At 49.8% G+C, this 18,028-nt stretch overlaps 1 protein-coding gene across 4 annotated transcripts in view; it reads right to left on the reverse strand.

Annotated features, from left to right (window-relative positions):
• The window catches only part of SLC39A11 (solute carrier family 39 member 11), a 297,599-nt gene that overhangs the window by 57,157 nt on the left and 222,414 nt on the right, over positions 1 to 18,028 (reverse strand). For all 4 annotated transcript variants that reach the window (XM_033091150.1, XM_033091152.1, XM_033091151.1 and 1 more), the window contains one exon: positions 4,808 to 4,877. In XM_033091150.1, the coding sequence (XP_032947041.1) occupies positions 4,808 to 4,877 (70 nt within the window). The remainder of the gene's footprint in view (positions 1 to 4,807; positions 4,878 to 18,028) is intronic.

An 18,028-nucleotide genomic window follows, 5' to 3' on the forward strand; every position in this document is an offset into this window, starting at 1 on the left:
CGCGGGAATGTGCTCTGTGGATCATGGCACACTGTGAGGTCTGCAGCCAGCCTCCTCGGTGACACGCAGCCTGCTGGAGGACGCCTGCTGCACCTGTCCACCAGGCGCGTCAACAGACGACAAACACCCCCGGATGTCTGTTTAAATAGGAAGTGATATGTGAAGCACAATGTTTAAGCATAAATGACCTTGTCCTCCCTGCTGGTTTGAATTATGCCTGCCACCGAGCTAAGTGAGAGCCGAGGGCATGTTTCCTCTCTGAAAAACATGTCCTCTGGAGGTAACGACACTTCAGAAAGGAAAACCGCTTAAGCAGCCAACTCTCCAAGAACATGTGGGCTGAAGAATTTATTTGTAGTGAAACCAAAAGACATTGCTAAGGACCAGGTCAGAAAGAAGAAAGCTCTGTTTCCCTTGAACTATAGGTTGTCCTTTGCTGGCTGAGATTCTGCATCATTCAGGGGACGTTGAATTGTCAATGAATACCCCCACACAAGCTGTAAAGCGAGGAAGGAAGGTGTACCCAGTGGAAGAGAAAGTTGGGGTGGGCTCCAAAAAGGTGAAGTAACAGCATCTGAACACTAGATGGCAGCAGCCACACAGAAATTATACGCTGGGGACCTGCCCTCTTTCCTGGTCAGGGAAGTAAGACGGAATTGAAGACTGCCTTCTTGGCGTATTTACTTTTTACTTTTCAGTTCTCTTGTGAGTGGCTGTCATGCCTCTTGCTTCCAGATACATTATAAACAGGGCACAAGTAAGAGGTTGTAAAAAAAGATAGTTGGTGTCAGAGGGTTTGGTGAATCTGGACTAAAACTATTGGCTATGTCCACTAATTCAGGGTTCTCCGCACTGTAAATATTTTCAGCTCTCAGCCTTAAGATTCTGTGACAGTTAGACAGCTCAACCACTGCAGCATGTAAGGAGCTACAGACAATATGCGTAGAAGCATATGGGTGTGCCTGTGTTCTACTAAAACTTCATTTACAGACATGGGTGTTGGGCCACATTTGGCCCATGGGCCACAGGTTGCCAACCCCTACACTAAATGAACAGGAAACTCCCTGGCTCAGTTACTGCGGTCCATGTGGACGCCAGGCACGTGCCAGGTAACGTTTCTTCTCCCCTCTCAGCCCTTCCATAGCACGAGATTACTAGGTCTCCTTGTCCCCTGGCCTTGGAGTCTGCTTCTCCCTTCCACACGGCAACGACATGAGCTGACAGATGCTGTCTGTTGGGTCTGCATTTAAAATCTCTTCCTGCCATCAGTCCCTCTTCACCCCACTATTGTCACCACATCCCTGATGTCCTTCGGAGCTGTGAAAACACACAGCTGTGGGTGGTCAATAAGTACCCGTCCCACTGCTGACCTCTTCACACTGGTCCGTCTGCCTGCTCCCCACAGACGCCCCCGTCGGAGCCAGGGCCGTGCTCCAACCTCCTCTTGGGTTGTGTCATTTCCCTGTGTCAGAACCAGTTGCCGATCTCGCTGAAATGTGCTTCTCCTTTACCCCTCAGCCTCCCCTTCCATAAAGCACCGTGGGAACTGCGACACACGGGGACTGCATCCTGTACCCACGGCCCAGAGACCTCGGGACCCACCCTGCTCACCGCATGACCTGCCCTTCTCTCCGTCCATCCACGCTGACCATCCCCTGCTCCGGATGAAATACAGCCCATTCCATCACCTGCCCTCCGTCCACTGGTTTCTTAGTTTGGTTTGTTTTCCTCCCTCGGAGCTTAGGCTGTGCTGCCCTTGTGGCGCCTGTGGGTTCAACTGCCCACTAATCCATTGTTTGGCAATCTCTCATTATCGATTTTCAACTATATCACACTGAGGTCAGAGAATGCGGTCCGAATGGTATTGATCTGAGGCTACTCTGATGTGCTCTGGGCTCAGTACTCCAATCCATTTTGGAAAACCGCACACGCACGCTGGAAAAGAATGTAAGTTTGCTAATTGCTGGAGTCGGGTTCTATCTATGCCCATTAAGTATATTTTGTTAACTTTTTATTTGTATCATCTGTGACAGAGAGGGAAATCGCACTTCCCTAGCCTCATGGTGGTTTGTCCGTTTCTCCTTGTTTGTTTGTTTTTTCCATTGTAGAACATTGGGGAACAGTGTGTTTTTCCAGGACCCACCAGCTCCAAGTCAAGTCATTGTTTTCAATCTAGTTGTGGAGGGCGCAGTTCACTGGCCCATGTGGGAATTGAACCAGCGACCTTGGTGTTATGAGCACTGCATTCTAACCACTGAGCAAACCGGCCGCCCTTCCTTACAATTCTGAAGCAGTTTAAGGCCCACGTTGCCAGCTGCATACGAATGCAGGATCATTATATCATCCTGGTGCATTGTTTCGCTTGTCATTAAGTATTGACCTTTCTTCTTTATATGGCTTTCTGCCTTCAAGTCTGTTTTGTCTGATACTAAACTTGTAATATCTGCTTTCTTTTGATCAGTAGTCAACTTGTATCTTTTTTCCTTTATTTTTAACCTTTCTATGTCATGTTTGAGGTGTGCCACGTGTTAATCACATAGAACTGGAATTTTAAAAAGCAAAAGCTATCTCTTTGAAAAGATGGGTTCAATCATTTGCTGACTTTGTTTCTGCACCCCTCCCCCCCAACAATTACTCTCTTTTTCTTTCTTTTTCTTCCTCCCTCCTTCCCTCCCTTCTTTTCCTTCCTACCTTCCTCCCTTTCTGCTACCCTCTCTCTGGTCCACATCCTCCCACTAAACCCGGTGGTCTGTGGTCTGTAGAGACAGCGAAGGACAGAGAAAGCTAACAAGCCTTGCCTGGGGGCTAGTCAGCATTTTATCAACAAAGAGTAAGATCACAGGCATTCGGAAAGGAAGCACGAACTATCTGTGGATTTACAAGTGAGGAAAATGGGCTGAAGGGTAGGGTCTGCTTGAGGGAGAGCATTACAGGGACTCCCCCTCCCCCACTGCCTCCCCCCGCCCCCTCCCCCGTGCCAGGACATTCTGGACACAGTGGTGATGGTGGCATGGCTCTAACAGCTGTGCCCCACAGGCTGTGACAGGGGTGGAACACGGCGGCATGAAAATCTCCCAATGACCCTTGTTTAGCAGAGGGTTTTGTGAGGCTGGAAACACTGAGGGCTGCTGCCCCGTACCCCCAATCCCCAGGCAAGGGTCCTGTTGAGGGTTTATGTAAAATCTGTTTGGTCAAGGAAAGGGAGGAACTGGGTCGGAGAGGCTTTGGCTCTCTTTTCTACAGAAATAGGTATAAAGATTGGCAGAAAGTGCAGGTGGCCAGCATAGAGGGACACTGGAGTTGACATCTTGATGTCACAGGAGATGTGGTGCCACCAGAGAGAAAGGCCAGCCTATAAGCCTGGCCTATAAGCGCAATGCCTGGGGCAGGGCTGTCACTTGCCGGGCACAGACCTTCTGCGGTGTGTGCAGATCCCCATGCTCTGGGAGGACCTGGCCTGTGACAGCTTCTCATGGGGTCAGCCCCGGGGGCTCCTCAGCCCCCTGAATCCTGCCACACTGAATCTCTCATGGTCTAAACGAAGCCAAGATGAAAACGGCGGTGCCAAGGGACAGAGTGAAACTCCCCCTCCCCATGTCTGATGCTAGAAAAGCTGTCTGCAGGGCTTTATGAATCATACTTGACCCTCGATTTGGGTGACATTTCTTACATTCCGAAGGCCCCTCCCCATCTCCTGTCTCATTTGATTTTCACAATAGGCATCACGTTAACGGATGCTGTGGCTGGAGACGGAGCGAGGAAGGGCTCTGGGAGTCTGAAAGGCGGGAGTGACAAGTGGAGAACAGGGAAAATTTCACTCTAGAACATGCCAGCCCACACACACGTACGGGGCTGACACGTCCCTTAACATGCAGCGTTCGAATTCAGTGACTATACTGACCACACAGGGGCCCCACGTCAGCTGCGGGAATTGATGGAAGGAGGTAATGAGGCATAAAGAGGTCCCAGGCAAGTTTGGGAACCGGGGAAGGGTGGAAAGGGGTTCCGGGAGAAATTAGTTCCTGACAACCGTAAGCAATAGATACACCGTTGGTCACTAAAGGAGGTGGTGCCATTGCCTTAGGGGGGGATGTATTCTGAGATTCTGAGAAGGGCAGGCGGTGCATGACAGCGGAGGGAGACAATAAGCTCAGCTTTGGAAATGCGGATTTGAAGAGTCTGTGAAGTAACTAAGTGGAGATGTCTAGAAGGTAACCAGGTCCAAAGGAATAAGTCCAGGAGAAAAGTCTAGGCTGAAGGTCAACATGGGCACCACCTGCAGACAGATGGACAATGAAGTGATGGAACTGGAGACGGTTCCTCAAGGAGGGTGCATGAGGTGGAAGAATGGATGCCCTAGAGATGAACCTTTGGGCAACATCAACATTTCAGAAAAGGCCACACGATGAGCAGCCCAGAGAAGAACCCGCACAGGAGCAGACAGAAAGGGATGCAACCAGGAGAGGCCAGCATCCAGAAAGAGAAAGGCAGGAGCAGTAGGGAGCACCAGTTGCTGCCTTCGTTGTTTTTTTGGTCATTAGTCTTTATACATTTAAAGGGCTTGGAGAACGGCAAGTGATTATATCCATGTTGCAATTTCAAAGTGGTTACCAGTTAATGAGAGCACATTTGGAAAAACCTGGCACACACCTGCTTCTCTGATGGAGGACCTCTCAGGGATGCACTTCCCCCAACCTCTCCCACAACCTCCACCAGTCCTGGCTCCGTGTGGCTGGGAGTGCTGGTCCAGGTAACAAGCATTCCCAGAGCACAGTGCCCCGTCCAAGGGCACTGGGTGCTGGCTTACCTGGCACTCTCAAAGGTAGCCGACGCCGTCTTTTCTATTGCTCCAAATCCAACTCCAACAGCAAGACCCTCTGAAACAGACACAAGAAAGCATGAGGGGTTAGAAATCATTTTCCAATAAGGTTCATCGTCATCGCTGTGTTAGGTGAGATGGCACTAGGCTGCCAGCAACAACAAAATCAACAAAACCAGGGCTCAGCAGGCGATGGCCCCAGGGGACCAAATCCAGCCCTCTACTTCTTGTGTACGGCCTTCAAGCTAAGGACAATTTTTATATTTTAAAATAGTTTTTTTTTTTAATCAAAGAAAGAGTCATATTTCATGACACAAACATTTACATAATTTTAGCGTGCACAAATGAAGTTTTATTGGCACATAGCCAGGCTCGTTTGTTGACAAACTGTCAGTGGCTGGTTTTGTGCTACATCAGCAGAGATGGGTAGTTGTGATAGAGACCATATGGCCCGAAAACCTGAAATATTAACTATCTGGCCCTTTACAGAAAGAGTCTGATGAGCCTTGACCTAGACACATGGGATTTTATTAGCTCATACAACAAGAAGTCCAAGGTTAACATGGTGGCCCGATGAGGTTATTGCAGACCTTTGACGAGACATCCTCAGATGGCAGAGACTGTCACAGCCTCCTCTGAGATGGTGCTCTAGTCCAGCTCGAAGCTTGGAGCTGGACAAGATGATTCTCCAAGTCCTTTCCAAGCTTATCAAGTTCACCAATGCCCTACAATCAAACGTGGCAGGGCAATGCTAGTTTACAAGTGTCTGATGGAGAGGTAAAAAAAATGAGGGGGAAAAAAAAAAGGAACTGCCCCCGTGGCCTGGGACCAATGGGGTAGAGGAATAATGTGAAGACACTTCATGACATCTATGGGGGATTCAGCCTCCATCCAAACAGGAAATAGAATTACCAATATTGGTCAGGATCAAGACCGACGGTTTTCGGGGCCAGGAGGGACTTCTGTTATGAAGGGGGAAGAGGGTGAAATCCACTGAGTAGAAGGGCCTGCCTTCTTTCGGGATTCACTGTCTCTTTGAACTGCCTCTTTTACTCCTTGTGTCCTGTTTAGAGTGGGCCAAGGACCCTGGGATGGCAGTGATGACTCCAGAAGGCGCTGGGGACGAGACGACCCCATAGGTTTGTCCTGTGTGAACATGAATGAGCTCAGCTGCGATCCAGTCTGGTTCACCCCAAGACCCCGCTAAGGCATACAGTGTTCCCCTTGTGCTTCAGTCTCCTGTGGGGACTTTCGGGGTGAAGATGGCCACGGAGGCTGCTGGTTGAGAATGTGGGATTCTGGTGCCCCATCAAATATCTTCCCATAATGACCAACCATGGGACACAGAGTCCTAGGACTTTAGAGATATGAAAACCCCAGAGATCACCTGGCATGATGCTTGGGCTACTGCCAGACTCAGAAGCCAGTGGTTTGGGGGTCTTTCCAAAACCAGACAGCAGCACTGAGCTTCCTGGGCCCAGCTTCCCAGCATGCATGACACATGTCACAGGGGCTGCACAGAAGCCCCTGTAGTACTCCCTCCAAGAGCTCTCGGCTGAAGTGGCTGGCCGAGGAAACACTCTCAGAGCAACCAGACATTTCAAAAGTGAGCTTCAAAATGGTTATTTACTGTTATTTATTTTTAAATAAATCAGTTAAGAACTGATGTCAGTTCTTCATAACAGCTGATTCTTCATTCATCAAGCCTTTCTTCTCAGATGACTCCAGGTTCCAAATGAGGCCTTGTATTCAAGAGCTCAGCCTTTCTGTGTCTTTTTCTTGAGAAATGGGAGACTGGTGGCCCTTTTGATGCGAGGCCCTGGGCTAAAGGCCTTATCCATGAAATAAAGGTAGGGATTGTCACCTCCACTCTACGAGTCAGAGAGGAAAGGTGAAGGGAAGCTGGTCCAGGAGCCTCTGATTCTAAGGTCCAGTCTCTTCCTTGAGCATCGCTGGTTGTTCTCCTTCCCTTCCAGAAGTGTCCTCCAAGGGTGGAAGTGATGGCTCCAGGGAGGGGTCTGGATACATATTCAACATTGCCTGATGGATCTGACAAGCTTCAGAAAGGGGCCAGGCGAGACCAGTGTCCCAGGTGAGGTGCCCAATGTTGGTGAGAGCGGAATTGCAGGATAGGCTCTGAGGGCCGTCTAGGGGTTTCAGACAGCCTTTCCATCGGGGAGGAGGCAGCCCTGGAACCTCAGAAGCTTCCCACGCCCAGGGTCCCGAGGGTATAAAAGTTAAGAGGACATCTGAGGTGTCTCCATCTGGCCACCTGCTACCTTCGGAGAGTCAGTCCAGTGTTTACAAACCTGCTGCTCTCAAGCTTGTTTTGAACCAACCCTTCTGAGACCACGACCCACTCCACTTGGGTCTCCAGCACAAAGGTCTTCACCAGAGACCCCTGGCCCACTGGGGAGATGTGTCAAGAGCTAGGGAGGGACTAAGGGGGTTTCCTGACACGAGAAGGACAAATCCCTCCCTTTGTTTTTCTGAACCATAAACGGTTGGCTCTTTTGTTAAGATTTTGCTCTAATTAGTCATTTTAATGTAAATAATGGTGTAGCCCAGAGCGACAGGACATACAGTAATTAGCAAACTAACCCTTCCTATTTATTTAGCGTGTAGCCCCAGCACTTGACTTCCGCAAAAGGCTCACAGCAGCTCCGGGAGGTGGGGAAGGAGAGAGAGCGCCTGCCCAGAGAGATACAGTGGAGGGGCAGAGCCAGGCCTTGAACCTCTCCCTGCACCGCGGTTTGCTGACCTGGGCTCTGGCTTTCTGCCACGTGCAGGCAGCTAGAGCTGGCACCTGAGTCTGTTTCCTGAAGTGATCTGGATAACGTGAACGCACTCTGTACCCGGCCCTGTGCCTTGGTCACGCCATTGGCAGGGAACGTCCTGTGATGAACTGCAAATGAGCAGGTTCTCCCTCCCTGTTCTCCTGCTGCCCCCAGGACGGTTTGGAACCACACGCCCCTGCCCCCAAAGCACAGGTTGCCTCGGGAGGCAGCCAGCATTTCCCATGATTCAGAAAAGGGAAGAGGAAGAAGAGTCAACGGCAGAAGCGAATGTAATTGTTACCTTGTCTGAAGGCGGAAAAACACCTGAGAGCTACACTAATGAGAATCCAAGACAAATTACACACGTGGGAAAGGACATACAGAAAGGGATTAAGGCAGACACTGAGGATCAACAGATGGTAGAAAGAACCCGCTGGGTAGAAAAGGAGCCGAGGAAAAATGCCGACAGGAGCTGGCGCCCCGGGTATCCCACCGTAAGTGCAAATTAGGAAGGTAATTACGACTAAATCCAAAGTGACTGGAATATTATTAGTAAGCTGTTCCTCTGTTCACAGCCACTGCCATTAACTCAGGTGCAAAGAGAGGGGAAACTGGGAACCTGGCGTTAGAAGGCCAGCGGGATGCAGGGCGAGGCAGAGCCTGGAGGACAAACGTGGCAATGAGCGCTTACGCTGAGCTAGTTGCTCCAGTCTTCTCCTGCGGGGTTTGTCACACTGACATTTCGTTGTAAGAGGCTGGCCTGCGTGTGGTAGGACATGGGGCACCATCCCTGGACTCCACCCAGCAGGGAGAGGGGAAAGCAAAGTGTGGCCCAGCGCCAGCCCCCTGCCTCCACTCCGTTTCCAAGTTTCATAAACCTCTCAGGAAATTGTAGGGGGAATCCAGGCAGAGATCCCTCGGAGCTGGAGACGCCTGCAGCTGAGAGCACACACACACACGCACACCCGGGCACAGCTGACAGCCCCGCTTCTCGCTGCTTCACGAGAAGGGTGATGTTCTCCACCAGAAGCCGGGGATGTCTGGGGCGAGGCAAAGGGCGGTGGGCGGGGAGTCGCCCGTTCCCGGGCACGATGGCGTCAGCATTCTGTACTCCACTCCGGGGGAACCCACGGACTTACACTAGCAATTCTCCTGCCCCGAAGATCGCGCAACCCGTGGAAGAGAGGAGCTGCCTTGTCAGAGAGGAAGGCAGGCTGCGCCAGCTGCCCTGGCATCGCACCAACCTGGCGGCACTCTGCCCGCCAGCCGTGCATGGTGAATAACTAACTCCTGCGCCTGCTTGAAGCGGGGAAGCCCTTGCAGGTGTGGGGGGACTCACTGGGGTCTAGTGATTCATGTGGACTTCAGGGCCTAGGAAAATTGGGGGGAAAGGAATTTTTTTTAACCACTTTGGAGGACTTTTGAACAAAATTAAGACGCTGGTAGTTCTCTTAGGATGACAGGTCCATTTGTCACTCCCCACACTTGACTCCCACCAAAGTATTTCTAAAAAGCAGGCAAGGAAAAGAGTCTGACGTCCCAAATCATTCTGTTTTGTGACACTGATGGCAGGTTGACAGTACAATGCATGTATCTAAGGGGGTACATTTTTTCTGACAGGGAGTAGCAGCATTTCACAGGAAGGTTAATGGAGAAAGAAAATCACCACCTGCCTGCCACATCCCAGCTCAGCGATGACCAGGCGCCAGCTGGTGGGCTCCTGGGGTGGGCCCCACGTGGTCGAGGCCGTGGTGTGACCCTGTCCTCCCGGCCATGGCTGACCGAGCACCTGGCCAGGTGGGCCCAATTGGAGCTGGGGTTTTTCAACTGAGTGAGGAGAGAAGAGGGGGCCGGGCAGCCCCAGGATGGGAAAGTCAGGGGCTGTTGTCATCCCGACTGTGGGTCTTGTAGAAGCTGTCCTATGGGATGAGAGAATGGAGCAGGCGTGGAAAGAGAAGCAGTGACAGACAGAGCACAGTGGGCCCTGGAAGCATCTGTGTCTACGCTTCACTTTACCCCTAAGGCCTGAAGCTCAGCAGCATCTCTGTGCTTCCTGTGGGGATGTGACATGCGTCCGTGTCCTTTTAATAAATACATCATTGTTTCCCCTAAACCCTTGTGAGTTTTTGCTCTGCAATTTGCACCCAAAAGACTCAATATTTCCACCTAACTCTGTCATAGGCACTATGTGTTTACAATCTAATTTAATCCTGTCCAAACCTTGCAACATTAATGCTGCTATGTGTAGTTCCCAGATAGGTCAAACAGGCAAACCGGGGCTGAAAACGGTCAAGCGACACGCCCAAAGTCACACAGCTCCTAAGAGGACGTTCAGCCTATGCATTCCTTCCGTTTCGGGGCACATAACACTGACTCCTTTGTTTAGTTCACCATTATGCCTCCTTTCTTGCTTAGGACCCGAAAGACTGGGAATGGAGTTGATACCGGCAAGAATATCCACGTGCGTTCCATCACTCGGTGAATATTTATCGAATAGCCATTAGGTGGGGGGCACTGGGTAGGACCCGGTTCCTATCTTTAAGTGGCTCACAACCTAGACTATTATGCTTTTAGAGACATAAAATTAGAAACTTATTTCTCTGCTCAACATGTTTAGAAAGAGAGATCTTCAGAACAAAGTTGAAATATCAGAAAAGCTGAAACTTGGGGAAAAGAAGGGAGGCAGGGAGACTGGCTGGGAGGAGAGTGCTGTGGAAAGGCACAGAGGGGGACCAGGTCACAGCAGGGGGGTCAACCTCAGAGCACTGCCAGGTACTGGTGAGACTTGGTGAGCCGAGGAGCATGAGGGGAAGGTGCAGGAATGGGTAAAAGGAGGCCAAGACGAATTCCAAGAAACTCGCATAATGAGGATGTGAAAAGGGAACCGGGCAAAAAGGATGAATATGGTTTTTGATGTGTGGAGTTCAAAGGAAAAAGACATTCACTGGAAATGGTCTCCAGGGAGCTCCAAATGTGCAATTAGACCGGGAAGGACAGCTATGGGTTTAGGGAGCCAACTACATCCCGGCTAACACGAAGTGTGCAGGCACCGTTCTGGGGTCTTTCGGTGGATAATTTAATTTGGTCCTTTCAACAAGCCTTTGGGATGGGTGTCGCCGTTAGCCCTGTTAGAGACGTGGACACTGGTCTCTACGCCCCTGGGCTATGTTCGCCCCACTTCCCTGTACTGCCTTCCAGGAGTCCCTCTGTTCAAATCGTTAGCCTAATAACTGCCTCAGTTGCTTTACCTCCATTATGTTTGAAGATCGTTTTCCAGCTTCACTTTTTCTAAGACGTGAGACACACAAATCCTTCATTTTTCATTCTTATTTTGAAACTCAAATATGGTATTTTAAATTACACTACTTACCACTTTTTCATCAAAGTACTATACCTACACGTGGAAAAAGATTTCAGAATGCTCAAAAATGTCTAAAGTAATGCATCTCCACTCCCCCATCCTGGTTCCACTCCCAAGAGGTAAAACATGTTTTAAACAATTGAGTTTCAATGCTCTGAGGGGTACCACTATAACTTTCAATAATATACTAATCCACCAGTCTCTTAATTTATCACAGTCCTGATTTGGATGGTCTGTTGACAGCTCTATTGTTTCTTACTTATCAACCTTACTCTGCTGAGTCTTCCTTATAAGGAAGGAATACAGTCGACATTCTTCCTACCTCTGCTCTCTTTCCACCGTTCCTCAATCAAAGTTACAGATTTTGATACTGTTTTGTAGTTGTAGTTCATCTCTGCTTTGCTCTCAGGCCGATTTAAAAAAATGCAGTCCTAACAAAAAGTGAATGTACAATATTGGGGTGATAACATGTTATTCTCTATATAATCAGACTGGACGAAGAGAAGGAAAATAGTCCTAAGGTTTTAACTTTCCCTGCGTGAAGAAGATGGTCCCAAGAATGAAGACCCAGTGGATTGATCCTTTTGACATTCTTCTCATCGCCTAGGTCTAAATTAGATTCCATCTTTCTTTTTTTTTCCTTGTCCATGCATCCGTAAAGCTGGTTTCTCTCTCTGGAAGTTCTTAAACGTTTCCATCTTTGTTTTTGGAGTTCGGAAATCTCACCAAGATCTGTTTTTGTTCATTCTATTCAGTATTAGATGGGTCCTTTCCATCCGTGAGGTGGTGCTTTTCTTTAGCTGAGGAAAAATTTCCCTGCATGTCTGTTCTCACGTTTTACCCCTTTGACGTTGTGTCTGTGAACTGGAGGGTTGTTTTTTAACCTTTCAGAACAGCTTGCCTTTTCATCCAGAACATTCTTCATAGTCTATCCCTTTAACTTTTTAAAAAATTGGCAATTATTAATTTGAAGAACTCGTTCTTATTTCCTGATTGCTCCTTTTAGATTATACTTAGTTCTTGCTTTATGGAGATAATGATATCCTCTTGAATCAGCTGAACACACTCCTGAGAGTTTTTACAATCTTCTCTTTGGTGTCCTGGGTTTGTCTGTTTTCTCCAGGGTAGGCTGTTCTATTTATTTTGGTCCTTCTTTCCCATTCGCTGAGTTTTCTTCAAATGTCTGGTGATCCTTAGCTTTGGGAACATGTTCGTGGTTGCAGGACGCGGTTGACTAGGTAGCTGCAGTTATATAAATCTGCTTCCCCAGCAGGCCTCTCTGACAAATCTAAAATTTCATTTCAAGAGGTTATTGCTTCAGCTTGGCAGTTGGGGCAGGGAGAATCAAGAAAGAGACGAGTGAAGGAATAATAGCCGTAAGTGCCATCAATTTTTAGATTACAACAGCGCTACAGTGTTGAAAATGATTTAATAACGTGTTCTTCACACAGCTACTTGTGAAGCAGACACCCGAGGCACGATGGGCAACAGCCAGGGTGACATCTCTGCCAGGAACACACGGTGGGAGGTGCAGAGCCTCTCTAGGGAACAGACTGTCACACACGCAGGGGGCGGCCATGGTGTCAGTAGAAGGCCGTCTGTGCAGGTGTGAGCTCACACACACACGAGTGCAGCAGTGGTGTGAATAAAACGGAGCTGGTGAAGATGTGAGTGTGCAAGCACACATGTACACACATCGTGACACGTGTGTGGATGGAAACAGACGGGAAAGGTGGCCCACGTACATGGAAACAAAAGTCGGAATCAGTTGTTTAAATGCTAAACCACGAGACGGCCCTTCCACAAAGCCCGCCTTCCTCTATCCGCACGACATCCTAATGGGTAGGCAGGGCCCATCTGTCACACAGAAACCCCCAGAGCTGGTTTCTCGGATTAGGAATGTCAAACTCAGGCCCACACGCAAGCAGGAGCCTTGAGGGAGGAGAGAGACCGGTGACAGGGGGGACTGGTTTTAAATAACTGCTGGGGGTCACAGATGAGAGATGAGAAAAGGCCTACAGACTTGCCTAAAAATAAAGAAAACCTTTGTGAGTAACGTGTTAACAAAGAGACGGATGAAAGGTGGGTTACAAACAGATGAAGGGCAAGGAAATGAGGAAATGGAGGCAATGGGCGGGGCAGCAAGAAGGAAAGTGAGGAGGAAACCCATCAGGATGGAGCAATGACGTGTCTTAAAACTAGCAAACAAAAGCAGGACAAGCCAGTGAGCAGAGGGCGGGGATGGCCGTGGATCTCTTCATGTGCCGGCAACAGCTCCGTGGCAGCGGGCGGAGGGAGGGCCACCCAGCAACGAGCAGTGAAGGTGGTCTCATAAAGCACCTGGCAAATTGAGGGTAAATGTTAAATGTTAATAAAACATGCGATTCAGCCAGCAAGATGCTCCAAGTCCCCACAGAGGACTTCTTTCATGTCAGATTTGATCTAAGTCACTCCCAAGACAGAAGGGCAGGCGCTGGGAGAATCCTCTCTAACCAGCTTCATCCCCAGTCCATGGATGTGTTGTACACGTGAGGGTGCCCCCAAAGGAGGGGTGCGTCGTTTCCTCAGACCCACTGCAGCCCTCCCCACCACCCCTACTTAAACACAACTAAACCCCTTCTTCAACTACAGACAGACAACCCGAATGCCCGGTAAGTTCTAGCCTCACTGTGTCTGACTGGTGATCACTTATGTTCACGGCTGCTCACTGTGGGTCTTCTGACTTTTAGGGCCCAGCTAGAATGCTGTTTGTTTGGGAGGAGGAAATAATAGGCTTTGACCTCCAGCAGGTAAGTGCTTGGTCTTCCCAGGGGCTGTCTCCCTAGACTGTGGTTTTCAGATGGCTGCCTTGTGGCGGAGGCGGGCATGGTCACACCTGAATCAGGTGGACACCCCAAATGGCTTTGGATGGGATTTATTCTCATCCATGAACCACGTCCCATCCCCCAACTTCCTCCCCATCTCCTTCCCTCCCTCCAAAAGGAAAACCAATGTCCTAGATCAATGTTTTCCAAATTGAGCTCCATGGAACACCAGCAACAATTTTAAAGGGTCCTAGGGTCAAATATACAGTCAAAGCATCTGACGTTACTGCTATTTAACCATTCTCTTTTTTTTTTTTTTTGAACTACAAAACAGCAATTTCATATGGTCCAACCTAATGAGTTTTGGAAACCTTGAATATTCTCTTAAAGATTCAGAATCCATGTTAACACTGGAAAGACCCAAAGGATTCCCCACAGTAAAGAAACCTATAGAACTTTGTTTTCCAAATGCATTTGACAACAGGACCCTGTTATCAGGGAACCCCTGCTGACATCTTACAGAATCTGTGTTTTGTGGGACTCATTACTGTCTGAGAGAATTCAAACTACTTAAGAGCTTTCTGAGCCATTCTCGGACTCCTCCCCCGATCCCATCACTGGGTCTGAATAGAAGGAAACTCACTCATCCAGATGTCTTACACATTTATTCAACTCACAGGGACTTAGGAACTACTGACTCTGTACAGGTTTTTGGTGAGAACTGGGGCAGGCTGAGTGCTCTGATCAAGGAAACAGCAGTTTGGGGTGAAACGGCCGGCTTGGCTTGGAGGAGTCGGAGCTGCATGGAAGAATTGGGGCTCGACGGAATTTTCCAGGACAGGAAGCTGCTGGTCAGTGCCCGGGCCAGGGAGGCTGACCCCGTTCACCGGGTCACCCCCAGTTCTGTTCTCACAGCCGGCCTCCCAGGAGCCTCGAGGGAAACGTGACTGTGCCTCAGCCGCTTCAACCTGCCTCGGCGTGCCTTGTCCTCTCCCATTTACCTCGATAAAGGCTGATCCGCTTTCTTTTGGATCCAGGGCCCCATTTCCTCCAGGCTTGGTGCTTCTGTGCCATATGCTCTGAAGTTGGACAATGGGGACGCCCAGGGTCACTAGACAAGCCTCTTCCGCACAACGCTTTCCCTCTGTCTCCTTGTGTCTCTCTGAGCCTCACCAGGGCTCTGCCTCAGGAAGCCCCACGTGGTCAAGTGCGGGACGGTCATAATGGCTGATGTGGGTCGTAGCGACTTTTGGGGATGTGGGAGACAAAAAGTGGGGTCTCAGAAACTCCAGCGCACAGAAAGGAGAGTGTTCTGGGGAGGGGTGCACCGTTCTGTTCCCTTTTGGTTTCCAAACCTGGATTTTCATAGCGGTGAAGCTGTGGTGGAAACAAAGGCGGAATTCTTCTCCACTTGTCCCGGGCAAAGGGGTATTTCCACAGTGTGATGTCCCCACCCCCAAGGTTCCCTTGGTTCATTCGTAACAACAACTGAAGTGGGCACCCTTGGTGGGTAATTGTAAGAGTGGGTATGGGCACTGGGTTGTTAGAGAAAATACAGCTTTCCTCTTACAGTCCCAGCCCTTGTGTACCCTCTTCAGTGCCCCGCTTTCCCCTAGGGTAGCCCCGGGTCTGTCTTGTGCACCAACGAGAGCCTAACTGGCATCGTCAGGGAGACAGCCCATGGACGGCGGGGGCGAGACAGACTGAGCGGGGAGACAATATAAGCTCTGGGGATTCTGGACGACCTGTTATCGGACTCTAGAGTGCCCAGCTCAGGAGTCTGGGTCTGATCCTACATCTCATGGAAGTTATATTACACATCTGCAATTTATAGCCCAGAAATGAGAGAAAAATGAATTACAGGGATGGTGGAAGGAGGGCAAGTGTTCACACAATACTCTGCAGACCCACCCTCTGTCCTGTGATGGTGGAGTCAGGTCAATCTGACCGGGGATACCCACCACCGGCAGGCAGAGAACTGTGCCCAGGAGCTCTGGAGAGCTGGGCCGGCCAGGCTGGAGCGCTTTCCTTTCAAATGAATTCTGCCGGCAATATTCCCCTGCAGCCACAAACTTACAAAAGCAGGTCAACTGCAAGCCGGCGATTTTTTCAAGCTGGTAATGACATATATTTGTCAGCTTTATCTTCATCTTAGTATCTAAGGTTCCCCCCAAAGAGAGATTCCACGCCCCTCCATCCTGCAAAGAAATGTCTGACTCAGAACTTGACCCAGCACTGGTAGCGAGATAATGGAAAATTTTTCATCAACCTCCAGAGCGCAGACAGCACTCCAGCTATCAATCTTCTTCACAATCGACAGCCGGAGGGTGGGCGGGAGCCACCAAGCTGCTAGGCAATCCCCTCGGCCCAAGAGGCCACAGGGTCTTATGGCGGGATGTGGCTGCAGATTTAAAGATGAGGATGGTGCCCACTGAGCGGCCTCGGATCACTCACCCGCTGAGTGTCAAATCACTTATGGTCACAGTGCCCCAGCGGCCTCAGCGCGAGGCCAGGGAGGGTGGTAATAACACCGACCCCACCAGGTTGAGCTGAGGACCCAGGGAGACGGTGTATAGGAAAGGTTTCCCAGCCTATAAAGCACAGTGTGACACAGGCTGCCACTGCCATCCCTTGTTTGGCTGCAGTCAAGACGGTCCCGAACGAGCAGTGGATGGAAGGGGGTCTAATCCCAGCCCTCTCTCTCACTGGGTGGAAGAAAACCTCGTAATTTAGTCATTGTAAACATGTTTTCCAAGGAAACGCAGTATTTTCCAGCCGCTGGAACTTTTGGTTTTCATGGATTCACTTATCTTCTAGAGAGAGAGGTCGTCCCTCATGCTTCTTTCTATCTTCTTGTTGACTGAGGGCCGGACAAGCCAGCCCAGGCTGCATCCATCCCAGATAGGTACCTCTTTTCACTACCTGTGAAATAGGTAAAGGTGCTCTTCCGTTCTGTGGGCTGGAGGCAAAGACGGACTGACCAATGTCAGTGGTGCCCACGTATTACAGATTCATGGGCCGTCTCGGCCACAGGAGGTCCAGCCCTTTGCCTCCCAGCTGCTGAATGGGGCTGTGCTCATCTGATGTGGGAACTGCAGTCAGCTTTCTCCTCCTCTTCTACCACCCTCCAAGCCCTCCCTGCTTCGCTTACACTGGCATAGGGCACAGTCATTGGTAGAGCTGGATCCAGCCAGCCCCTGGGAGATGCCCGGGGGGCTGAGCCTGGTCATCTGCTTGGCTTCTAGATTGAATTTCTCAAACAGCCTTCACTGCTCCCGCCCTCCCTAAGGGGCCTGTAGTTCCCACTATTAGCTAGTGGCTGTGACTCAGAAAAGCACCTTAATGCCAGGTGGTGAGATCCCAGAGCCCCTGGTAGCAAACACCCCTCTGCCCTGAATGATACGCATCTTTCCAAGGCATCTCTCACCTACGAGACCACACAGCAGAGATTCACAACCCTTAAAAATCCATTTGTTACACACAATGGAATAGGATTCAGCCTTAAAAAGGAAGGAAATCCTGCCATACGCTACAACACGGATAAACTCTGAAGAGGTTACGCTAAACGAAATAAGCCAGTCACAAAAGGACAGCTACTGTGTGATTCTATTTCCATGAGGTCCCTAGAGGAGTCACATTTCATAGAGGCAGAAAGTAAAACGGCGGCTGCCAGGGGGCGGCGGGGCGGAAGTTTAATGGAGACAGAGTTTCAGTTTGGGAAGATGGGAAAGTTCTGGAGATGGATGGCAGGGATGGCGGCACCATCGTGTGGACAGACTCAATGCTGCAGAACTGTACCCGTAAATGGGTAAAGCGGCAAATTTTACGTTATGTCTATGTTACCACAATAAGAAAAATACAGGGTGCAGGAGAAAAAGCCATGTGTGCCCTCTTTAGATGTAAAACGTACACCATATCTAATATCATTGGAAAAATTGAAATAAATCAGCTCCTCGATTAGCAAACCACAAAGGAGATAGGATAGAGGCCTGTGTTATTTCCAAATATCACCCCCAACCCTTGCTCTTTGTAGGGTTTCTATTTTACAGATAGGCTGGGCTGGTGGGGAACACTGCAGGCGCGCTGGGGACATGTGCTGTCACGGCCTCGGGAATCCCAACGGCACTGAGCGCGCCACCCACAGTGATACATGGTTGAATAAACCACTCCGCAAGTTCATCAGGAAGTTACGTGCCAGTCCAGAGACTCCGATTTCCAGGTACATTGTCTTCCCACTGAACTACAAAGACCCCCAAGGTGCTTCAGA

The sequence above is a fragment of the Rhinolophus ferrumequinum genome, chromosome 21, assembly GCF_004115265.2.
Source record: "Rhinolophus ferrumequinum isolate MPI-CBG mRhiFer1 chromosome 21, mRhiFer1_v1.p, whole genome shotgun sequence".
In the NCBI taxonomy this organism is placed as follows: Eukaryota; Metazoa; Chordata; class Mammalia; order Chiroptera; family Rhinolophidae; genus Rhinolophus; species Rhinolophus ferrumequinum.